Genomic DNA, 21,415 nt, shown 5'->3' on the forward strand with positions numbered 1-21,415 from the left:
CTCATATTTTAGTTACCAAACACTACTTAAGTATTTTACTACAATGTGTCAAAATTTGGTCAAATCCGTATTTTTGCCTAAGTATACTTTCATGTTTTTTTTAGTATAGTCATTTGAATTTTTTATTATTTCGATTAAACTCCTCAACCTGTATTTTCAAGTCAATTTAATCATTGTACTTTCATGTGTAAAAAAAAAAAATAAAGTGAGTTGACTAAATACATGTTACACTCTATTTATGTCAAAGTACAACGATTAAATTGATTGAAAAATACATGTTTAGAAGTATAGTCAAAATAATGAAAAGTTCGAGTTATTACACGAAAGAAATGTCCAAATACATGGATTAAATTGAGTAAAATATACAAGTTCAAAGGTATTATCAAAATAACAAAAAATTTAAGTGACAATGCCAAAAAAACATGAAATTACATGGACATAGGTTTGGCAGGTAAATTTAACATACACTCATTGAACTTTAACAATGTAACTATTTACTCACTAAAACTTGGATTATTACTATTTACTCATTGAAGTTTGTTCAACATCAACCATCCATTACTCGTTACATCACCCTTTGATCTTGCAAATGGAAAATGCCTACATGACTAACAAAATCTAAAGTAGCTAACGAAAAATGGTCATGTGGCTAAATAATTTAACATAAACTCACTAAAATTTAAAAATGTAATTACTTACTCACTGAATTTTGAGATAAATTTAACAGACACTCACTGAACTTTAAAAATATAACTATTTGCTCACAAAACTTTAAAAACAAATCACGTGGAAAAATCAAAACTAAGAAATAGATAAAAATGTATGTTCATATGGGTTCAATTTTGGAAGTAAACCAAAAGTATAAATTCAACTAAAAAATCACCATAAAAATGTCTCCTCATGTGCCTCAATTCCCTCAATTCTAGAAGCAATGTAGATGCAAAAACTCAACCAAAATAATAGATAAAAATAGGTTGCTCAAATACATTAATTCTCAAAACAAATTAACAGCAAAAACTGAAACTAATCAATCAGCCTTCTTTAACCAATCAACAAATTAAAAATTTATAAAATTTTTACCTTCATTAAAAACAATGAAATTCACAAAGATGTATTAAAATGAGATCAAAAGTCAAAAACTAATTATAAAAACTATATTTATTCTATGCTAAAAACCGTTTTTAAAAAAGTATGGGAGTGGTAAGGTATCCCAACGATCAAGTCACAGTAAAATAAATCATGGCAAAGTAACCTTTACAAAAATGCAATTTTCAATTTTATGTAATTTTAAAAATAGAATAAGCTGTGTGAACACTTCGCTTATTTGGTTTTGAAATAACAACAATATCATGAATGATAATAGTTAGTCTGAAGTCACATAGCTAGTTAATTTCGCATCTCATTCTCACCTCACAATCTTGGGTGATAAATATTTTAGTCATGTGCCTCATCGCTTCACGTCGTCTCACCGCCTTATTTCTTCACCTTAAGTGAGGGGTATTTTAGATATTTTTACTATATTATATAGTCTAAAATGTAACATGTAACAAGTGATTACTAATATTATTTTCCATATTGTATTGACTTGACAATTTGGTACTAATTCTGTGTCTCAATTCCAAGGATTTGACTGCACTCCAAGGGAAAAAGAGAATGCTACAAATCACAGCAAAGAACAAAGCAAGTGAGAAATACCATAGAAGAGAATGAAGCACAACTGCAAGTTGAGTTGGTCATATGGACCTCGTTTCATACTGGCACAGCTTCGGGCCTTCTGCTGGCTTATTGCTGTTACACATTCATTCAGCATACAAACGTTAATATTCAATAAGTAATACAGAACTAAGATTTCTTTCAGGACTTAGCATAGTCGTGTTCATTGATACCTTCAGCATAATCTTTAGCTCCAAAAACAGCAGAACCAGCAACCAAAGCATTGGCGCCAGCCTCAATAACCTGCCAACATCGTAACAACCAGAAACAGTTATGTAGGGCAAATCATCAGTTTAAACATTTGTATGCAAACACTACAACGGTTCTGGATGCACATGTATCGTGCATTATTGTGAGACTATCTTTATCCTTGGGAATAAGAAGGGGGAGAAGAGGACCATCTATCTGATTCTTCAGACATTCTGCTTTTTGAGGGTTGGGGGAGGATCATCCATTGCAGTCTTAGTTTTTTAGGGCCAGATCTCTGACATAAGAAAAAGGACCTCATGATTCTGAATGGCATACCTTACATGCATTTTTTGGGCCCACTCCACCCATCTACTTCAACCCAGGGGTTCACCCCCTGCAAGAAAGAGAGAATGTCATTGTTTGCTTTGCTAGTGAGGACTCCAAGCAAGAAATGAGAACGTAATCGTACCTTCTCTGCACACATTCTTCTTAAATCTGAGATTTTCTTAACTTGGCTTTCAATAAAGCTCTGCCCACCAAATCCGGGGTTCACACCCACATAATCAAGACCAGATCAACCACTGTTCACAATCAAAGAAAATCATTCCAACAATTCTTTTCCATGTGATCTCATGAACCCACGTTGCAATGTTAAGACTTCATAGGATTAACATTTTCCTCGTGCAATATCTAATAGCAACTGAATGTTGGCCCAATCGTATTAAATTTAGCGCGCATTAAGAGGTATGTAATCTTGCTTTATGGAATTACTTAAGCACAAATTTTGTCTATCAATTTATGTTAGAATGATATTCTTTTACACCACTATGTGGGTGGATTGCATGAATTCTAACTTGTCTGTCATTTTTATCTTAGAACTGTTATTAAACACATTTAACATTTAGCATCATGCATATCTATCAAGCTGCCCCAAATTCCCCATATTCATTTTAAATAATTTCTTGCTGCGTGAATGACAAGTCTTTGCTAATCCACACCTGATCATTGATACATTGGAAAGAAGAAAGTATCCAGAGAATTGACACTGAGCAATATGATCATTTTCCTCGATATCATTTACAAGGACTACCTTAATAAAGAAACAGATCTTACCATCAAGGACATATTCAATAGCACTTAGTGGGGTAGCAGGATTTAAAACAACTCCAGCTCTGGCTGCCAGACTCTTGATCTGAATTATAAGAAAGGTTAAGATACAGTGGTTTGAGGGATATAACTAGAGCAATGAAAGAGAAAAGGCAATCTAGAATTTGGATTAAATAAAGGAGTTCCCCATTGCATGAGGCTCCCTGCTTTTGCGAGGGTAAGGGATGGGTCATCTTTGTACATGGCCTACTATCCTTGATTCCTTACTCTACAAAAGAGACTGTTTCTATTATAACTCATATTTTTTTTTAATGTATTTCAAAAAAATACAAAATAATATGATAAAAATTTTAAAATATTTTTCAATCTTACCTTGATCATATCATATTTTAGTACGAAAAGTATTTCAATATTATATTGATATAAATCTTATCTTATTTATTTTAACAAATGTTTATTCATTTTAACAAATGTTATCTAGGTGTATATATAGTAGGTGAGTGGTTGGATATTTTATATTATATACGATTAATTGAAAATATAAATATTTTAAAATTTAAATAAAGAGAATTTTTATATAACAATAAAATTATTCATTTATTTTAATGCAATTTTGAAGTTACAAGTTTAAATTTTGTGAAGTAATTAATTTTAAATTTTTAAATAAAATGTATTTAAAAAAACTTCAATAGTAAAACTTTAAATACCAAAATAGGAATTTCTGACATTGAATGGGATCTTATATTAATATAATACAATTGGTATAGTGAAAAGTCATATGATTTAAATTACACCATATTCTTCTCCTTTCTTTGACAAATTGGTAAAATTTGATAGTTTATTCTTCTCCTTTTCTCTCTCTCTCTCTCTCTATCTCTATATTTTAGTGATTGTCCAATCATTATCGAATTGAAAAAAAGACGGATAAAATAACAAAATTTTGGCTAATTCACCATACTAATAGAAGAAGAAAGAAAATAAAATATAAAATATAAAAATATTTTTGTTATATTAAAAAAAATTAAAATATGCGGAATAATGATAAAGAAAAAATGATTTTAGAGTTGTATAGTTAGGAGAAGTCTTTTTTTCTTTTTTTACCAAAAGATAAATCAAAAAAGATATAAAACTAGTTATTTAATAAAAAAAAGAAAAATAAACATGAAAAAGAACTACCATCCTGGAAATTTACAGAAATGCCCACAACCACGAGATAGAGCAAAGGGGGGGGGGGGTTTATTGAACAACACAGCAAACCATTATTCCACCGTGCAAAGAACCAGAAAAAGAAAAAGGGAAAGAGAATTAAGGAAGCTCCGAGAGACGACAATTTCCAACTTCCATCTTCTTCTTCTCAGAGACGAAACCCCTATCAGGTCGACAGCAGCTTCACACGCTCTTCCGACGAGCGGCAATTCTCCATGACTTTCCCGCTGGCGAACAGCGCCGCCGTCTCCCTGTTCGCAGCCTTTTCCGGCAGGCTCTGTTCCGCCGCCGCCATGTCTACCGGATCCTTCCTTTTCGAGGAGGTGCCTGCCATTAACACAGGTAACAATTAATCAAACACCGTGGTATGAGCAGTACTGCGCAGAGCACAATGATCATGACATTTCGATATCTCTGCAAAAAATATTACTCTCCAATGTGCCACAAATGACGGATCCGTGAGCTTAATTTAAAGTAAAGAAGAGAGGAAATTCTGTTAGGATTGTCGGTCGGCGATTCCATAAAAAATAAAAAAGAATAGGTATTCACGTTTACATTACACTTTTTTATTTTTTAATAAAAATATATTAATTAGATTAAAAATCCATCTCTAATCTAAACAAATAATATTACTCGTATATATATATTTCTTATATTCCCTTGTCTTCCAACAATGTAATGTTCAAGCTTACTATACTTATTATGCTAGTAGACATTGTATCAGAGTATTAAAATATTATTAATTACATGAATAAAGAAAAAATATTCTTACCATGAAAAGATTTTATACGAATATGCATCCATAGATTGAGCAACTCATTTTCTCTTAAAGGCTTCACTAGATAGTCGGTTGCCCCGTATTTCAAGCACTTGCCAATATCACATACTTGATCCGGTGTTGAATATACTGGAGAATTCAAAACCAATTCACAAATAAGAACTTATTTTCCTATATTATTTGTGAATAAGTACTAAGAAAATGCTAAAAACTTAACTAAAAGTAAATTTAGGATTTCCTAAGCTACATTATGAACAAGCAAGTAGAAAGAAAATATTAAAAAGCTTTGTAAATAAGTGAGTATAAAGAGAAAATTAAAAATTTTACTTAAAAGTAAACTTACTGATAAGTGGAATGGATTTGAGCTCTGCATTTTGTGTGATGTACTTCAAAATCTTGGCACCATTGGCCACCAAAAGGTAAACCTCAGCTAGTATGATATCGACATGTGGCCCTTCAACCGTTAAAGCATTAACTGCATCTCTAGCTGACCACGCAGAGGTTACTGTGAACCAAGTGCGTATGATGGGTCAGAAATGCAACGACATGCTTTCAAAGCCTCAACTAATTTTCTTTTATATTGAAAATATGAACGTAAATATAGACAAAATATTTAAAAGGATTACTAGAAGCCATGTAGCCAATCTCATCTTGTGGGATCAAGGCCCATCTTATTGTTTGTGCTTTTTGTATGCATTTGGTTTACCAAGATAACCACATTTAGCAGCGTTGTGTTTAGTTAAGTATAGAGAGTGATAATGCATAATACCCTGATAAGAGCATTTGCAGAGAAGGGTGAGAACTTCTTGACAACTCTCAGGATCACTGTCACAAAGCAGGATCCTCACTTTGCTGCGCACTTCTTCAATGTCATTGTTGTGGATTCTATAGAATCCTCCTCTGCTCTTCACTATGCCCTTTCCCTTATCCATGCCAATTACTAATCCCCTGATAAACCCTAATTTGACTCAGAAAAATATCTCTGGCACCCACCCAACAATATCTTTGGCACTAAGTCTCTTCAGCTTATATATAGCTTCAAACCAACAACCCATGTGTTCTAAAATATCTGCACCGAGGCATGTGTTAGAGACAAGAGTTTGGCATACCAAATTGTTAGGTTTGGCCTAATTTCTAGGTACGTAACTTACACTCGGGCTGATGATGTTGATAAGCGCAACGCAGTAGTTGATAATTTAATCGGATCATATAAATTCTACCGTGTTAATTATCTCTATCCATGATTTCTCCATCATCTGTACAATGCAGCCATCCATAAGAAGGAACGACAAAAATATCATAGCAGAAAAGGGCTGTTTTGAAATGCTTTCTTTCAATCCATGAGATGACACTGCCTTTTGCCAAATCATGTTAGATAACACACACCCCCACCAAAAAAAAAAAAAAAAAAAAAGAACAATTTTCATGCGATTCTTTACCTTGTGCTCTCTTTCTTTCTGGCTGGCCTGGGATAGTTTCCATCTGTTTTAGAGATGAATTAGACAACATCTGCATCAACTCATAGTTCTTTAGCACCAACTAGTCAAGCATTTTGATGATGTCCTGAACTGACTTGAGAAAAATATCCGCACCTACTCACATGGAACTCTGCCTTCAAATGACACGAGAAAAAAATCCACACCTACTCACATGGAAGAGAGTAAGAATCTTCACCTTCAACCTAAATGATGGTACTTTAATAGAACTTTGTGCCAATCCAAAAGACCTAGTCTGTTCTTTGCTCGAATCATGGATATGAAACTGAACAAGATAGTACGCATAAGACTATCATCTATGAGGGTCAGAGAAAAGTCATTTATGTATGTAGTTTTACTTTTATTTTTGCAAAGAGAGTGTTCCTACAACTTGATCCTATAATGTTCTAGTCATCATGAGCAATCTTATAGATGCATTCACTATTTTGACAAATAATTTTCCAGCTAAATTAAAGCCCTCAAGCTTACACTCAGTGAACAACTTGGAACAGAGAATTGCTGGAATAATTTGTTCAGATAAGCAAATTTATCAGCAAGGGTTACTGGAGTTACATCAACATAATCATGAAGCTCCAAAAGGAACCCACAAATTTGGGAATTTACAAGTTACTTCAGTTATCTTTTCCACTTTCAGCATCCACCTCCATTTTATTTAACCTAACAAATTAGAATGACAAATCCTAAAGAGTTAAACATGTTATAAATTTGCATAGAAGACGACCGATCAGGTAGAATGCACTATCAGCTTCTTTGCCACCAGCCGGATACCAGCACTCTGCTGATAGTCATATGTGTCCAAGGAGAAGTAGGCATCCACGAAAGTGCCAGGAGTGAACAATGAATCAAGTTCTACAACATCAAACCTACTGAACACGAGCTTCCGCGGGGTGGAAGAAGATTCCTTTTCATATATCTCTGTGGACCATCTGGCAACATTCCCGTCCGCTACATTAGCTATGCTGGAAAAACATGTAGAGAAGAGGATAAGTTTCCAGTAACAGCAAGAGAGTTCCCTAATTAGCCGTTACTGCTTTATTGCCTCTTGCAAATACAACAATAAAAGGAATGGAATTCAGATATTAACACCTATTCCAGCTTAAAGTTCCCAGTAGAACCCAAATTTCTTTGGTGTTTCCCCCATTCTCAAATGAAGCCCCAAAACAGAATCACACATCTAAAGAAAATACCAGCCAAAATGAGGAGAGCATACTTTATTATTGAATAGAATTGACCCCATTTGGGAAAGAGAAACAGCCAATAAATGGGAGAAGAAGCATATGTGTCCACAAGCACCTAAGAAAAACTTCCAATATGTAATGTGTATGAACATGTCAGCAATGAAGGGATGCTTATTTAACTTGCATTTTGTAATGGATACACTAGAATGGCACTAAAAGTAGAATGAGTATCACATTTGTTAAAAATGAAAAACTTTAAAAGTGTGTTAATTAATATTTCCATTTTGTATCAGATCAGTGAAGTATAAAAGCATAGTTACTATACATATATGAACTTTGAGGAGAAGATAAACTTACTGCAATCGCACCATAGGTGAGTTGAAGAAACCAGGCTTTCTGGTCACTATATGTCTCCACTCAGAACTGCTACCAGAATCTACAGACAATTTTTGTGCAAGATTATCACACACATCCAAAACCTGGCAAAGTCTTGGGGTAGCGTCCACAACAAAATTCAACCGTGGCCGGCCAGCATAATCAACAAATTTTGTACTCATTCCAAACCGCACTTTCAACTTAGTACAGCAAAGCTGCAGTGTAATATTTTTGTGCAATATCTGAATTCTTTGAGTACCACGAAAAAATGGGGCAAGAGATGCATTGATAAAAGGAATAGAAACTTCATCAGGCTGTAAGAAGTCAGTATAGCCACTGGAGCCCTTGGAGCCAGCAGCAGTAGAAGTCTCTGGAGATTCTGAAACTGAGCTAGATTCTCCATCCATGGTGTCATCTTGTTGAAGGGATTCTCTCTCCACTTCATCAGTTAGTCGGCTCATGACAAAAGGGTCAGCCCGACCTGCACTGGGTTCAGCATGATCCAGAACAATATCCCGTGTGTTAGGAGGAGCCATAAGAGACAGTATTGGATGTTTTGCTTCTACGTTTGCATTCCTATGATCTGACAATGGGTGATTTTCACTTCTGACACTTGATGAAGATGCATTTATGTTCACGACCATACCACCTGGAGAAGCATTTGCATTTGCATGATTTCTTGTGGTAGCATTTGGAGAAACCCAACTGTTTGCTGTAAGTATGTCTGGCAGGCTTGATTCCTAGATGAATAGGAAAATCATTACAATAATCAATTCACTTAACAACATAAATTGGATGTAAATTAAAAAAATAAAAAAAAGAAATGATCAAATATTAAAGTTATGCAGTTTAACAAACATAACAAGGAGGCAATTCTGCAATGAAATAGGAGGTCAGTTAAAGTCACATGGTTTGATACCTCAAATGGATATCAATTGGCTGTGGACTAAGCATTATCATTATTTCTTTAGTTAAAAAGCAAGAGCTTTAAACTTAAAAAACAGTAAATGTTTACCAAGAAAAGTACTGTTGCACAGTACTTGAGAACTTCAAGATTCATCCGGACGTCATCTAAACTCCTGAGAAATCAACAAATTGTAGATTCATTAGAAACTTACTGCAGATTCATTCTGGATTTCTGAATGCCAATATGTATATTGGTCATTCTGAAATAATACATGCACGTGTTCCAATCTGTTATATCCTACTAGCCCAGAAGCCTTAAAAATTGTTGGCTTTAGACAGATCTGGCCAAATTGATACAGATGGTCAAGCACAAGCAGGCTTCAGGAAGCACTAGAACCACATCCCGCCTCCTAAACTAGCAGAATAAAAGAAAAGGAAATAACAGGGAAGGGTGCAGCCAAACAACAGTCTGCATTCAAATAACTTTCCGTCCCACCAATAGACAAGAAGTAAAAAGAGGAGATATAACATAATGTAAGATTATAATACAGTTGTCAGAATTTATAATATAAACAAGTGATCATTATATTCACTATAGTTGAAGACTAAAGAATGGAGAAATGGAGATCTATTCTAACGGGGTGGAGAGCATATTATATTACCTATGTGTTTGCTGTCCAAGCTCAAAATAACTTGCAAGTGTGGCCATCTGTATAGAACAATTCGGTTGCATCAGCACCCCAAACAAAGGACCAATCAAATGCCATTAGCTAGCTATTACCATAACCCATCATATCTGCATAAGTTGAAAATTTCTGATATCATAGATAATGGACATCAACTAACTCTGAAAAATAACATTGAAGACAAATAAGAACAGGGAAATATGCCATCAGAACACATCCTTGACAGAGCCTTAGACCCAACCTTTTGCTCAGCCATTTAGATAAACTCCAAAAGACCAAAACGGGTAAAAAAAGGACATGATGTAGATATCCTGGGATGGGGGGTGCAGCCTCCAAAATTACGAAGTTCACCATTTGATTAGCCAGTCTTCCTTGAATTCAGTACAAGATCATATAAATATGTTCAACACCCCCCCCCCCCCCCTCCCCGAAAAAAAAAAAAGCCTAACAATATCCTAAAAAGTTTTTTGAGTTTCAAAAATATAGCACGCAGATGAATTTCTGAAGCAACCATGTGAGAAAAAAAAAATCTGAATCTTAAGAAATCACTAACTAATTGTGCTACTGCTTTATTTTCGCAATGACGTCAGAAAGCAGGAACAGACAGAAGCAGAGATTGGGTAGAACAAATTGATCAATACTGAAGTCAAAACCTACATGAGCATTGAAATCCAAGCAGTAAGAGATGAGAGAAGACAACTCTGAATGTAAAAATAAGATAAATGGGACTGCAAAGATGTAAATAAGATGCACTAACTCAATTTGAGCCACCAGAAATGTAAAACAGAATGTTCAGAGACATAAATTCAGCCGAGTCAAGGCAGCTTATATACTTAGCCTGATTATGATAAACCCATAGAAACAAAAATATAAATTATTTATAAAAATTCTATCCTGATGCATAAGGACTATAATTTTCCAAAAATCACCTCTCCCATCCCATATTTAACGTCATTGCCAAACTACAATCCATTTCTGAATTTGGATAAATCATTTAAAAATTTTGAAGAATTTGTCACTAATATTTGAGTTTTTTTTTTGTTGCTCTTTTGACTATCCAACCCATGCAGCTGACACCTAGCAGGATTCATAATTTTCTTTTAAATGATTTTTCCAAATCCAGAGCAAGGTTCCAATGTTATCCCCAAATTCAGACAACCAATTGAAACTCAGGAAATGAGATTAAACCGGCCTCTGGTTAAAAAAAAAGAAAAAGTAAGTGGATATGGCTACAATTAACTCTGCTTGTAGTTATCTAGTGCTGGTCCCAAGCCTGGAGTAGGCAGGCCAGCAGCCAGTGTCAGGCTCAACGAAAGGTGATCTAGAATTTATATAGTCGACCCACGTATTAGGATAGAAACTTAGTAGGTTGTGTTAAGGCTACAATTAGACAAGTCACTGAAAAAATAATTGAACTGTTTGAACAGAGATAATACCTTCATATCACCGGCTCTCTTACCAAACCTCTGAGTTAACAGAGCCAACGAATCAATCGTGCCCTTGGGCTCCGGCGGCGGCCGGTTGATCTCCGCAAAAGCTTCCCGTATCCGAGCACAGTCGAACCTCAGTATGTTGTGACCCGCCCATATCCTCCCTACAACCACCTCCCAATCAAACCTCAAAAAAACACCCAAAATCGAATCCCTAGAAACACGAACATACCGTGGAGAATATCGAAGACCCGGTCGGCAATTTCGGCAAAGGAGGGGGCGGAAAGGACGGCGTCTTTGGTGATGCCATTGCAGCGGACGCTGAGGCTGGAGATGAGGGAGAGGTTAGCGGGTCGGACCAGGGTCGAGTAGCTCTGGAGCTCCACCAGTTTCCTGGGGCAAACCAGGATGGCTCCAAATTCGAGGAGCGCGAATCCCTGTCCGGGTCGGGTCGGGATGGTGGTCTCCACGTCGAAGAAGGCTAATTCGGATCGGTCGGCACTGGAAACCATTTCCCAGAGAAAGAAGCGAATAGGATGACAATTTGTATGTATCAGCAGTGCGTATATATGTAAACATATATAATGGAAATGGCGGGTAGGGTTTCGGTTTCGCCGTGACCCACACGAAGAAGAAAGATGCAGATGGATTCGCAAGCAAGTAGAAAGCGTGGAGTATGCCCTTGGATTTTGTTATGGTTTTTAATTTTTATTTTTAAATAATTTAATTTTGAAATTGAATGCCCCCACAAGTGATAATAAATTGTCGTTAATTAGAAAGACTGATTTGGGATTTTGGAATTACTTAGGGCCTGTTCTCTTTGCTATTTTCGACCCGTTTTCTGTTTTCAATTTTTCAAAATACTCAAAACATGTTCTCTTTGTTATTTTCAAAAACAGATTTTCAAAAACAAGAAAAAAAATTGTGAAGAAAACGCAAAACAGGAAAAAATCGTTTTGGTCGTTTTCAAGCCAAAACACGGTGGAAATTGAAAACACGGAAAACGCCTCATCTTCCTTCTCACGCAGGCCTTCTCTCTCAGATTCCATCTCTCTTCCTCCTCCCTGAAACTTGAGCACTCCCTCTTCCTTTTCTCTTCCAAGCTTCACTCTCTTTTCCGACCAGCAACCCATATCTTCCTCGCCGTCGATCGCGCTAGCCATGGCCATCACCGCCGCCAGCGGTCGTCGACTGCCATCTCTTTCCCTATTCCAGATCTGACTCCATCTTGCCTGTCAATCGCGCTTGCCACGACCATCACCACCGGGAGCAATCGTTGGTCGCCATCTCTTTCTCTCTTCCAATCGTCGTCGACTTCCTCTCTTCCTCGTTCGCCATCGCAGTGCTTGCCACCGCCATCGCCACCGCCACACGTCGTTGTGACCAGCAACCCAGATCTACCGCACCTTGCCTTCACCCAGGCCGGTTGTTTCTTCTTCCCCTTGGCCGTTTGCTTATGCCGGTCGTGTCTTCTTCCTCGTCGCTGGTCGCCGCGCCTTGTCTTCGCTTAATTTGATTTGTATTCTAATTTCAGTAATTCTTTGTATTCTGATTTCATTAATTTTGTTTCAGTGATTTCATTAAGATGTTTAAATCTGGATCTCTGTTTGTAATTTGATGCTTAAATTTGAATCTATGTTTGTAATTTTTGGATTATGAATCTGTTTTGGTGAGGAAATAGGGTTTTAGATTTCAAAAATATGATGTGTTCCTTGATTCTTTTAAAGATTTTTGGAATGGCTCTTGGATTTCAGATTTCAAAAATATGTTGGGTTGATTGAGTTTGTTTGGTGATTGTTGGTATGATAAATGAGATTTTTATTGGCAATTTTTTGTAGTGTAATTTTGTGTCTTTAGTTTTGAAAGATGGCAGTGGCCTAATTCATTATAACTGATTACATGTGCTTGTTGTGAATAGATGCACAAGAATTTTAGATGCACAAGCGCATTATAACTAATTATGTGTCTTTGTGTGTGTCAAATGAATAGATGGATTCAAAATGTATGATGAAAGTGAATAACTATATATGGCATTATAACTAATTATTTTGTTCTTGTTGAGTTATGTTAAATTGTATATATATATTTTTTGTTGAAAATGTAACATATAGGTACATATATATATCATTGTCACCATACAATTAAACATTTTTTTGTTAAAGTTAATTTATTTTTTGTTTGTATTTTTTTTAATGAGAAAAAAATATTACAAATTTACTAACTTCAAAATATATATTATTAATAATATACTAGTATTAAATTATTTTAATTTAATAAATAATAAAAAAATTTAAAATTTTAAAGTAAACGCGTTTTCTAATTTTTAATTTTGAAAAACAATTTTTCAGAATGACAAAAAGAACGCGTTTTTAAAAATTTCAAAACAAACACTCAAAACACAAAACTGAAAATGAATTTAAAACTCAAAACTGAAACACGAAGAGAACACCACCTTAGCATCTCAACATCTTTGATTATAATTTCTAATATTTTTTACGTTTTATTTTATAAAGAAATGATTTTTTTTTTTTAATTTGAACCAACAAGAATATTCTTTACCAACAACACCCTATGGCTGATATTCTTTACTTATCTCTATTGAACGCAATTCACAGGAATGCGATTTTGTTCACCCCTTTAACGCGGGGACCATCTGATGGATGCCCTAGTTCCCGGAAGAGTGATTTTTGCCTAACTATCACAGGATAGAAGGTAGAAATCGGGATTGTGAAGAACACTTCACTAGTTACGTTTTTGATTTCTCATTAGCCTCAAATGAAAAGAGATCAAAGCCTTATATTGTGGCTGGCAATGACCCCTTAGATGCCTAAGTACATGAATGCAGAGAATGTAACTTAAGCAACTACATGAATGCAAGCAATAATGCAGTACATCAATGCTGGAAATAAAGAGATACATGAATGCTGAAAATAAAAGAGCAATTAAAGGAAATACATAATGTATGCAAATTATGTATCTATTGAAGGAGCCAGATCAAGTGAACTGACTTGGCTCTTGGTCTTCATCTGATGGCTGGACGAAATGGGCTGATGGGCCTGTTGGACTGGGCCTGTGATGGGCTAGGTCTGGTGGGCTTCATCATGCTGGGCTAGGCTGGCCCCTTGTGGCTGCACTGTGGGCTGACTGTGCATGCTGGTGCTGGGCTGCGGCCCCAGATGGCACCTGTTGGTGCACTGGTTGGTATGGCGGAGCCTCGCTTGGCGCAGCATGCTTGTCACTGCTATCGGGTTGCTGAGAACTCTCGCATGTTGCGCCAATGCCCGGGCTGCTGTCCAAGTCGAGTGTGTCCCAAACCTCAAGGGCTGAGACTTGAGTTCCTAACATTCCCCGCCCCTTCGGAAGCATCTTGTCCTCAAGGTGCATGTGAGGAAACTAGTAGGTTGAATGCTGAATGGATTTCCAAGTCTCGTCCTTGGGTGCTATGTTGCGGTCCTCCCAGATTTGCTTAGGCACGGGTAACGGCTGCAGTAGGCCATTTGGCGGGCCTTGCTGCACAAGCATTGCGCCCCTGCCTACATCGCTGGCATCAGTATGGCCCTCGAATGGTTGCGAAAAAACTGGCATAGCCAAGCACACTTGTTGGCCTGTTAAGGTAAATTCCATGGCCATCTGCTTGTAGTCAAACACAACTTTGCCCAGTTGGGCTAACCACTGCGCCCCCAACACACTGTCCATCCCGACTAATGGTATGGAAAACAAATCAACAGTAATTGGAATGTGCTGAATCTTTAGACTCACGGCCCTGCACTACTGTGTGCATGTGAGGCGTTCTCCGGTGGCAACTTGCACGTTAAAAGGCTTAATGCTGGTTGTGGGAATCCATAGTCGGTGTGCCATTTGGGTGTTGATGAAGTTACAAGTCGACCCGCTATCTATCAACAAACTGATGGCTGTGCCCTTGAGCCATGCTGTCACTAGCATAGTCTGTGGCCCCATGGATGCTGTCAGCGCATGAAGGGACGCCTCTGGCAGATCCTTAGGCTCCATCTCGTTGTTGGCTGCAGGCATGTTAAAAGGCATGTGTGGGTGTGACTCTTCATCTTCCTCCTCCTTTGGTGGGTCATCTACCTCGATAAAAAAAGATTGGGCCACTTTGCACTTGTGGCCGATGGTGAATTTTTCGTTGCAGTTGAAGCAAAGGCCTTGCTCTCGCTTCTTCTGCATCTCGGCATATGATAGCCTTCGGACTCCAGGCGGTATTTGTTTGCTACCTGCGGCTTGTGGCACAAGCGGTGGCTTTCTCTCGTGCGTGCTGGAACTAGATTCGTCCGTGGCAGGCCCTTTGTGAACAGTCGCCTTGCGCATGGAGCGCAACTGGTCATCTTTCAGCCGAGCAATATCAATTGCTTGGCGCATCGTGGTGGGTCGGTGAAGCTTGACTTCTGCAGCAATATCCAGAAATAGGCCCCCAATGAATGCCCTTATCAAGGCCTTCTCTGGCCAATCTTCAACTTGTGTGGCCACCCTTTCGAATTCCCGTTGGTAGTCCCTCAAGGATCCTGTCTGCCGCATCTTTGACAGGACTTCATCATAGTCCACAAAGCCGGTAGGGCCAAAACGGGTGCGTACCTCCATTTCGAAATCCTTCCAACGGATGCCCCTGCCTTGGTTGTCATAGGTGCGTGACAGCCACTGCCACCAATGGCTCGCCTCACCCTCAAGGTAATAGGCGGCATACTCCACCTTTTCCTTGCTGCTCATGTCTTGTGACTTGAAAAATAAATTGGCACAGTTGAGCCAAGAGATAGGATCCTCACCCGAAAATGTGGAAAATTGTAGGCGTGGTTTGAAGGCTGGCCGGTTGGTGCTTGTGGGATTCCAATTGCCGCCTCGTGCGTCTGTCTCGAATTCACCATCAGAGCCCGATTCAGATTTGTGGCTTGCTGATGCAACAGATCGCCGCCTGTGGGAAGATGAACGGCTATTGCTGCGCCTTGGCGCCTGTTACTGTTGCTGCTCCACCAAGATGGTCAGATTCTGTAGCATCCGCTCCAACCGTGAGAATTTTTCGTCCATGGTGTTGGCCATGTTCTCCAAATTCTCAATACGGTCCTTGTGCGTCTGTCCTCCTGCCATTGTTGGATGACCGTTGGATAGACAACTTCTAGAAACGTCTTCCAAGCACCAGAGCTTCGAAAGAGAGGATGGCAAACCTCTCAACGAGAGCACCAATGATGGATGCCCTGGTTCCCGGAAGGGTGATTTTTGCCTAACTATCACAGGATAGAAGGTAGAAATCGGGATTGTGAAGAACACTTCACTAGTTACGTTTTTGATTTCTCATTAGCCTCAAATGAAAGGAGATCAAAGCCTTATATTGTGGCTGGCAATTACCCCTTAGATGCCTAAGTACATAAATGCAGAGAATGTAACTTAAGCAACTACATGAATGCAAGCAATAATGCAGTACATCAATGCTGGAAATAAAGAGATACATGAATGCTGAAAATAAAAGAGCAATTAAAGGAAATACATAATGTATGCAAATTATGTATCTATTGAAGGAGCCAGATCAAGTGAACTGACTTGGCTCTTGGTCTTCATCTGATGGCTGGACGAAATGGGCTGATGGGCCTGTTGGACTGGGCCTATGATGGGCTAGGTTTGGTGGGCTTCATCATGCTGGGCTAGGCTGGCCCCTTGTGGCTGCACTGTGGGCTGACTGTGCATGCTGGTGATGGGCTGCGGCCCCAGATGGCACCTGTTGGTGCACTGGTTGGTATGGCGGAGCCTCGCTTGGCGCAGCATGCTTGTCACTACTATCGGGTTGCTGAGAACTCTCGCCTGTTGCGCCAATGCCCGGGCTGCTGTCTGAGTCGGGTGTGTCCCAAACCTCAAGGGCTGAGACTTGAGTTCCTAACACCATCACCCTCATTGTTTTTGTGAGAGTGAAAAATAACAGGATGGCAATAAAAAATTATCTCATGCCGTTCCGTTACTTTTCACCCTCACAAAAACAATGAGGGTGATGGTCACCCCGGGTGAACAAAATCGCACTCAATTCGCAGGATATACAATCATTAACCTAGCCAGCAGCCTCTTTTTTATGATTGGGGTCATTACTCATTAGAGATGCTATTTTTAGGAGTGTTCATCGCAAAGACCCTGAGACAAGAAAACTGCAAGAAATACAACTGAAGAAACGTAAGGACAAAAGACGCATTAAGCATCAAAATTCATACTGGCATGTGAATCCTAAGAAAATAACAAAATCCCAAAAGCCAGTAAACGAATTGAAATAACATCAACTCATCAAAGCCTCTCCTAGCCAGCTTCGGAAAGAAAAAACACGAGCTATGACATGGAGCTCAGTGAGAAATCAGCCCGCTGACATTCTCTGTGCGCCATTTCATCAAGCACCCAAGAGACAGGATAGTGCATCGCTTTCACAAACAATGCAATTTGGCTAGTCCCATTTCCCCCTTTGAAATGAGCAGTGAACGCCTTCAAGTTCGCCGCCTTCTCACTCAAGGTGGTAGGCAGAGAACCGAATCAATGTTTAGGCAATCCATGAACACATACGAGGAGATGCATGTGTATGCAATGGTGTAAGTGTGGTGTCTACAATAACAACAGGGCTTAAAATGAAGTTCTCTTACCTTCTTTGCGTTGCTGCTTCTATTCCCTTTAGGTGGAGAAGTGTCCCTCCCGCCAGATGTGTTATCTGCTCCCGAGCAGAAATGTTCTCTAAAGCTTATATATACTAACCTCTCTTTTTACATGAAAACTCGAGTTTGTATTTAATGGGGCAAACAGGAGTATCTCTTGTGAGCCAGATCTGCCAGCTGCCTTATTTTCTCTCTATTTCAGTGATTTTGGCTCATAGAATCTTCATCTCTCTCCATACCAACAGTTGCCAAGCGTAGAGCTTTTCTAGAGAAAAATCTTTTAGGCAGCTTCCCTTGTGTATAGCTGCTAGCACAGGACCGTTTCGATTATCTTGCCCATTATAAACTTAGGCATTAATTAGTTTTGGACCATTATATACAACTCAGCCGCAAGGATCATCTAGCCTACACTTGTGCCATTCCAGCATTACTGGGTTCCCAAACCCAGTTGAGGTATTAAATGTTGATTGACTTATTGAATGTTAAATGTTAAATATCAAATATTAAATGTTAAATCTAACCAATAAAATACTAACACTGAGTTTGGGACCCAATGAGTTCCCCAAACTTTGTCCATAACAAAATCCCCAATAAGCCCTACACTGTCCCAAAGGCAGTGTGTCCAACTGCGCAAGTTAACACCTAAATTTGTGAAAGAACCCAACTTTGTTTTTGGTTTTATTCTTCTCATTCTATATAATGTGTGTATGAATGGATTACAGATAAAAATCTTTGCCCATTTATTTCTAAGACCTTTCTAACGTATTCTAAATTATTTTTGAACAATTTTTTGGACCTATTGACTCGGTCCTAACTTGGGTGTAAAATAACTAATTTGCCCTTGGGGTCATTTTACCTATTTGAGACTCCAGTCTCAATTTACCCCAATTGCCCGGATTTCACTAAATCTTGAGTTTCAATTTGTCAGGATGTCAGACAATTTTGATCACAAGCAACCTCCAAAGACACTTTATGTACGACAGCACAAAGGAAGAAACTCACTTATAAATCATGTATAACACTACAAAGTAAGTTTAAGATCCAGATCTCCAACGAAAATGGAAATGGAACTAGGATAAGTTGCTACAAAAAGTTGATGGCATTGAATCTTTAGTTCTTTATGCATGTCATTGAATTTCTTTACTGCAGATTGAATTTGTGGAAACCTAAAGCAAAGTAGGGGTAAGGCTGCATACAAAAATGACCCTCCCCCGACTCTCATAATGTAGGGAGCGTTGTCTATCAGGGATGCCCTTTTTTTAGACTGAAAGCAATGCATGTGAGTGCATTCTCAGAAGACTGTCCCAACAAACATACCAGAACGAAAGGCCATGAAATCAAGTTGCAGAACATCTATCACAAGAACTTAACAAATTATCCTTCAACCCTGTTTCTATTTTTGCCTGAAGAAGCTTTCCATGATCTTAATCTTTGACAACTGCAAGAAGTTCCACTGCGGCTTCAACTATTTTTTTACCTTGCCATAGCTGCATAGCTTTTTTCATCTTCGAAACTAAATAAAATCACGCTAGTTATACAAATTCATTGTATAAGAAGAGTTGCTTTAACAGAGATTATTCATTTATCAGAGATGTAATCACATTACCATGTATATATTAGGAAGACGTTTACCTGTATAGTTGCCCAATCACAAACATCACCGGACAATACTAGAAGAATGTTCATGACGTCAAAGGTTCCCTTCTCTTTTCTTCACTCATTCATCAATATGATCAACATGAACACAGGGAACACCAATTTATTCTTCGTAGTGTCAGTTCTATTAGTCGTTGAACTACTTTTCCGGAGCTGAGAATGGTACTTCAGTACCTGCAGAATTCCATGAATAAATCACTACAGAGTTGAGAGGGTTAAAAAGATGAGACATCTAGAGCAATTATGCTGACCATTCAAGAATATCAGATACCTTTCATTTTCCACGTGTTGCTGCTTGTCCCATTGAAACAATGCCATCTCAAAATGAGATGATAGAAGTATGTGAAGAATCTCACAAAAATTTGCAGGTTATGAGAAATGATGAAGAGATCCTTCCTAAAAGGATTAATTCATGTGATTTAGATGCAGATGAATCACAAGCTAAAAACAGCTTCCATAACCCGTCCTACTCTTCATTGTCCAAAAGCACCTCTAAGATGCCTGGCTTGTATCCATCACATTTGATACTTGCAGTGATCTCGCCAAGCAACTTATAGATCAAATATGTATCCTTATGGGTCATATCATCTGCTAAAAATTCATGAATGACTCCATCTGTTTGGACCCAACTTCTGCCAGGAGGCTTCTTTACACCCATCTCAACCATCTTTTGTCTCACGGTTGCAACATCCAGCCATTTTCTAGTTGCTGCATACAAGTTTAATAAAAGAACAAGATAGCCAGCAGCTTGGTCAGGGTCATCAAGCTCAATGGCCAAATTTCGAGCTACATGGGAGGCAAGTTCCACATTCTTGTGAATTCTACAACCACCAAGAATAGCTCCCCAAACAGCATAATTTGGTTTCATGGGCATTGCCTCAACCAGACTGTATGCTTCATCCAAGAAACCAGCACGGCTTAGGAGATCAACTATGCACCCATAATGTTCAATCCTTGGCTTGATGCTCCAAATCTGATTCATGCACTTGAAAAGTTGTCGTCCCTCGTCAACAAGGCCAGCATGGCTGCAGGCAGACAAGACTCCAAGGAAGGTTATCTCATCAGGTCTTGTTTCATTTGCTCCAGAGCACTGCATCCAGTAAAAGATACGGAGAGCTTCTTCTCCTCGTCCTTGTTTAGCAAAACCAGTGATCATACTTGTCCAAGAAACAGATGTTCTCCGCGGCATATCTAGGAATACTTTATAAGCTTCCTCAACCAGACCGCAGCTGGCATACATGTGTATTAGTGCATTGTTCAGTGACACCAAGACGGGTTGGTTTCTATACCTAAAGGTCTCACCAATGTAAGAATGGATCCACCTACCTAGTTTCAAGTCTCCTAACTGGGCACACGCCGATAATGCTGCAACCAGTGCCACTTGGTCCAATTCTACGTTTGCTCTCCGCATCTCATGGAACAAAGACAAGGCCTGTTTATGCTTTCAAAATATAATCAACAACACTTTTATCCAAAATATTTTTTAAATCTCACTTTTTTTTGGCTCATATTTTAGTTACCAAACACTACTTAAGTATTTTACTACAATGTGTCAAAATTTGGTCAAATCCGTATTTTTGCCTAAGTATACTTTCATGTTTTTTTTAGTATAGTCATTTGAATTTTTTATTATTTCGATTAAACTCCTCAACCTGTATTTTCAAGTCAATTTAATCATTGTACTTTCATGTGTAAAAAAAAAAAATAAAGTGAGTTGACTAAATACATGTTACACTCTATTTATGTCAAAGTACAACGATTAAATTGATTGAAAAATACATGTTTAGAAGTATAGTCAAAATAATGAAAAGTTCGAGTTATTACACGAAAGAAATGTCCAAATACATGGATTAAATTGAGTAAAATATACAAGTTCAAAGGTATTATCAAAATAACAAAAAATTTAAGTGACAATGCCAAAAAAACATGAAATTACATGGACATAGGTTTGGCAGGTAAATTTAACATACACTCATTGAACTTTAACAATGTAACTATTTACTCACTAAAACTTGGATTATTACTATTTACTCATTGAAGTTTGTTCAACATCAACCATCCATTAC

General features: G+C 38.0%; 1 protein-coding gene across 1 annotated transcript; it reads right to left on the reverse strand.

The window, feature by feature from the left end:
• Nucleotides 1–4,142: 4,142 nt before the first annotated feature.
• Nucleotides 4,143–19,811, reverse strand: LOC127793017 (protein NEN1-like). Its single transcript, XM_052323754.1, has 11 exons — nt 19,621–19,811; nt 19,326–19,523; nt 11,297–11,565; nt 11,071–11,228; nt 9,611–9,657; nt 9,058–9,121; nt 8,025–8,782; nt 6,433–7,448; nt 5,337–5,498; nt 4,988–5,122; nt 4,143–4,542 (listed from the first exon to the last, which is right to left on the reverse strand). The coding sequence occupies exons 2-8, from the start codon at nt 19,349–19,351 to the stop codon at nt 7,214–7,216; spliced, it is 1,557 nt and encodes a 518-aa protein (XP_052179714.1). The 5' UTR covers nt 19,352–19,523; nt 19,621–19,811; the 3' UTR covers nt 4,143–4,542; nt 4,988–5,122; nt 5,337–5,498; nt 6,433–7,213.
• Nucleotides 19,812–21,415: the final 1,604 nt, after the last annotated feature.

The sequence above is a fragment of the Diospyros lotus genome, unplaced genomic scaffold, assembly GCF_014633365.1.
Source record: "Diospyros lotus cultivar Yz01 unplaced genomic scaffold, ASM1463336v1 superscaf1, whole genome shotgun sequence".
In the NCBI taxonomy this organism is placed as follows: domain Eukaryota; kingdom Viridiplantae; phylum Streptophyta; class Magnoliopsida; order Ericales; family Ebenaceae; genus Diospyros; species Diospyros lotus.

Coding starts and splice junctions, on each gene's coding strand:
- LOC127793017 (XM_052323754.1), bottom strand. CDS start 19,351: ATGTTTGTGATTGGGCAACTATACAG. Junction 9,122..9,610: donor CTTGGACAGCAAACACATAG/GTAATATAATAT, acceptor TTGATTTCTCAG/GAGTTTAGATGACGTCCGGA. Junction 8,783..9,057: donor GTGCAACAGTACTTTTCTTG/GTAAACATTTAC, acceptor CTATTCATCTAG/GAATCAAGCCTGCCAGACAT.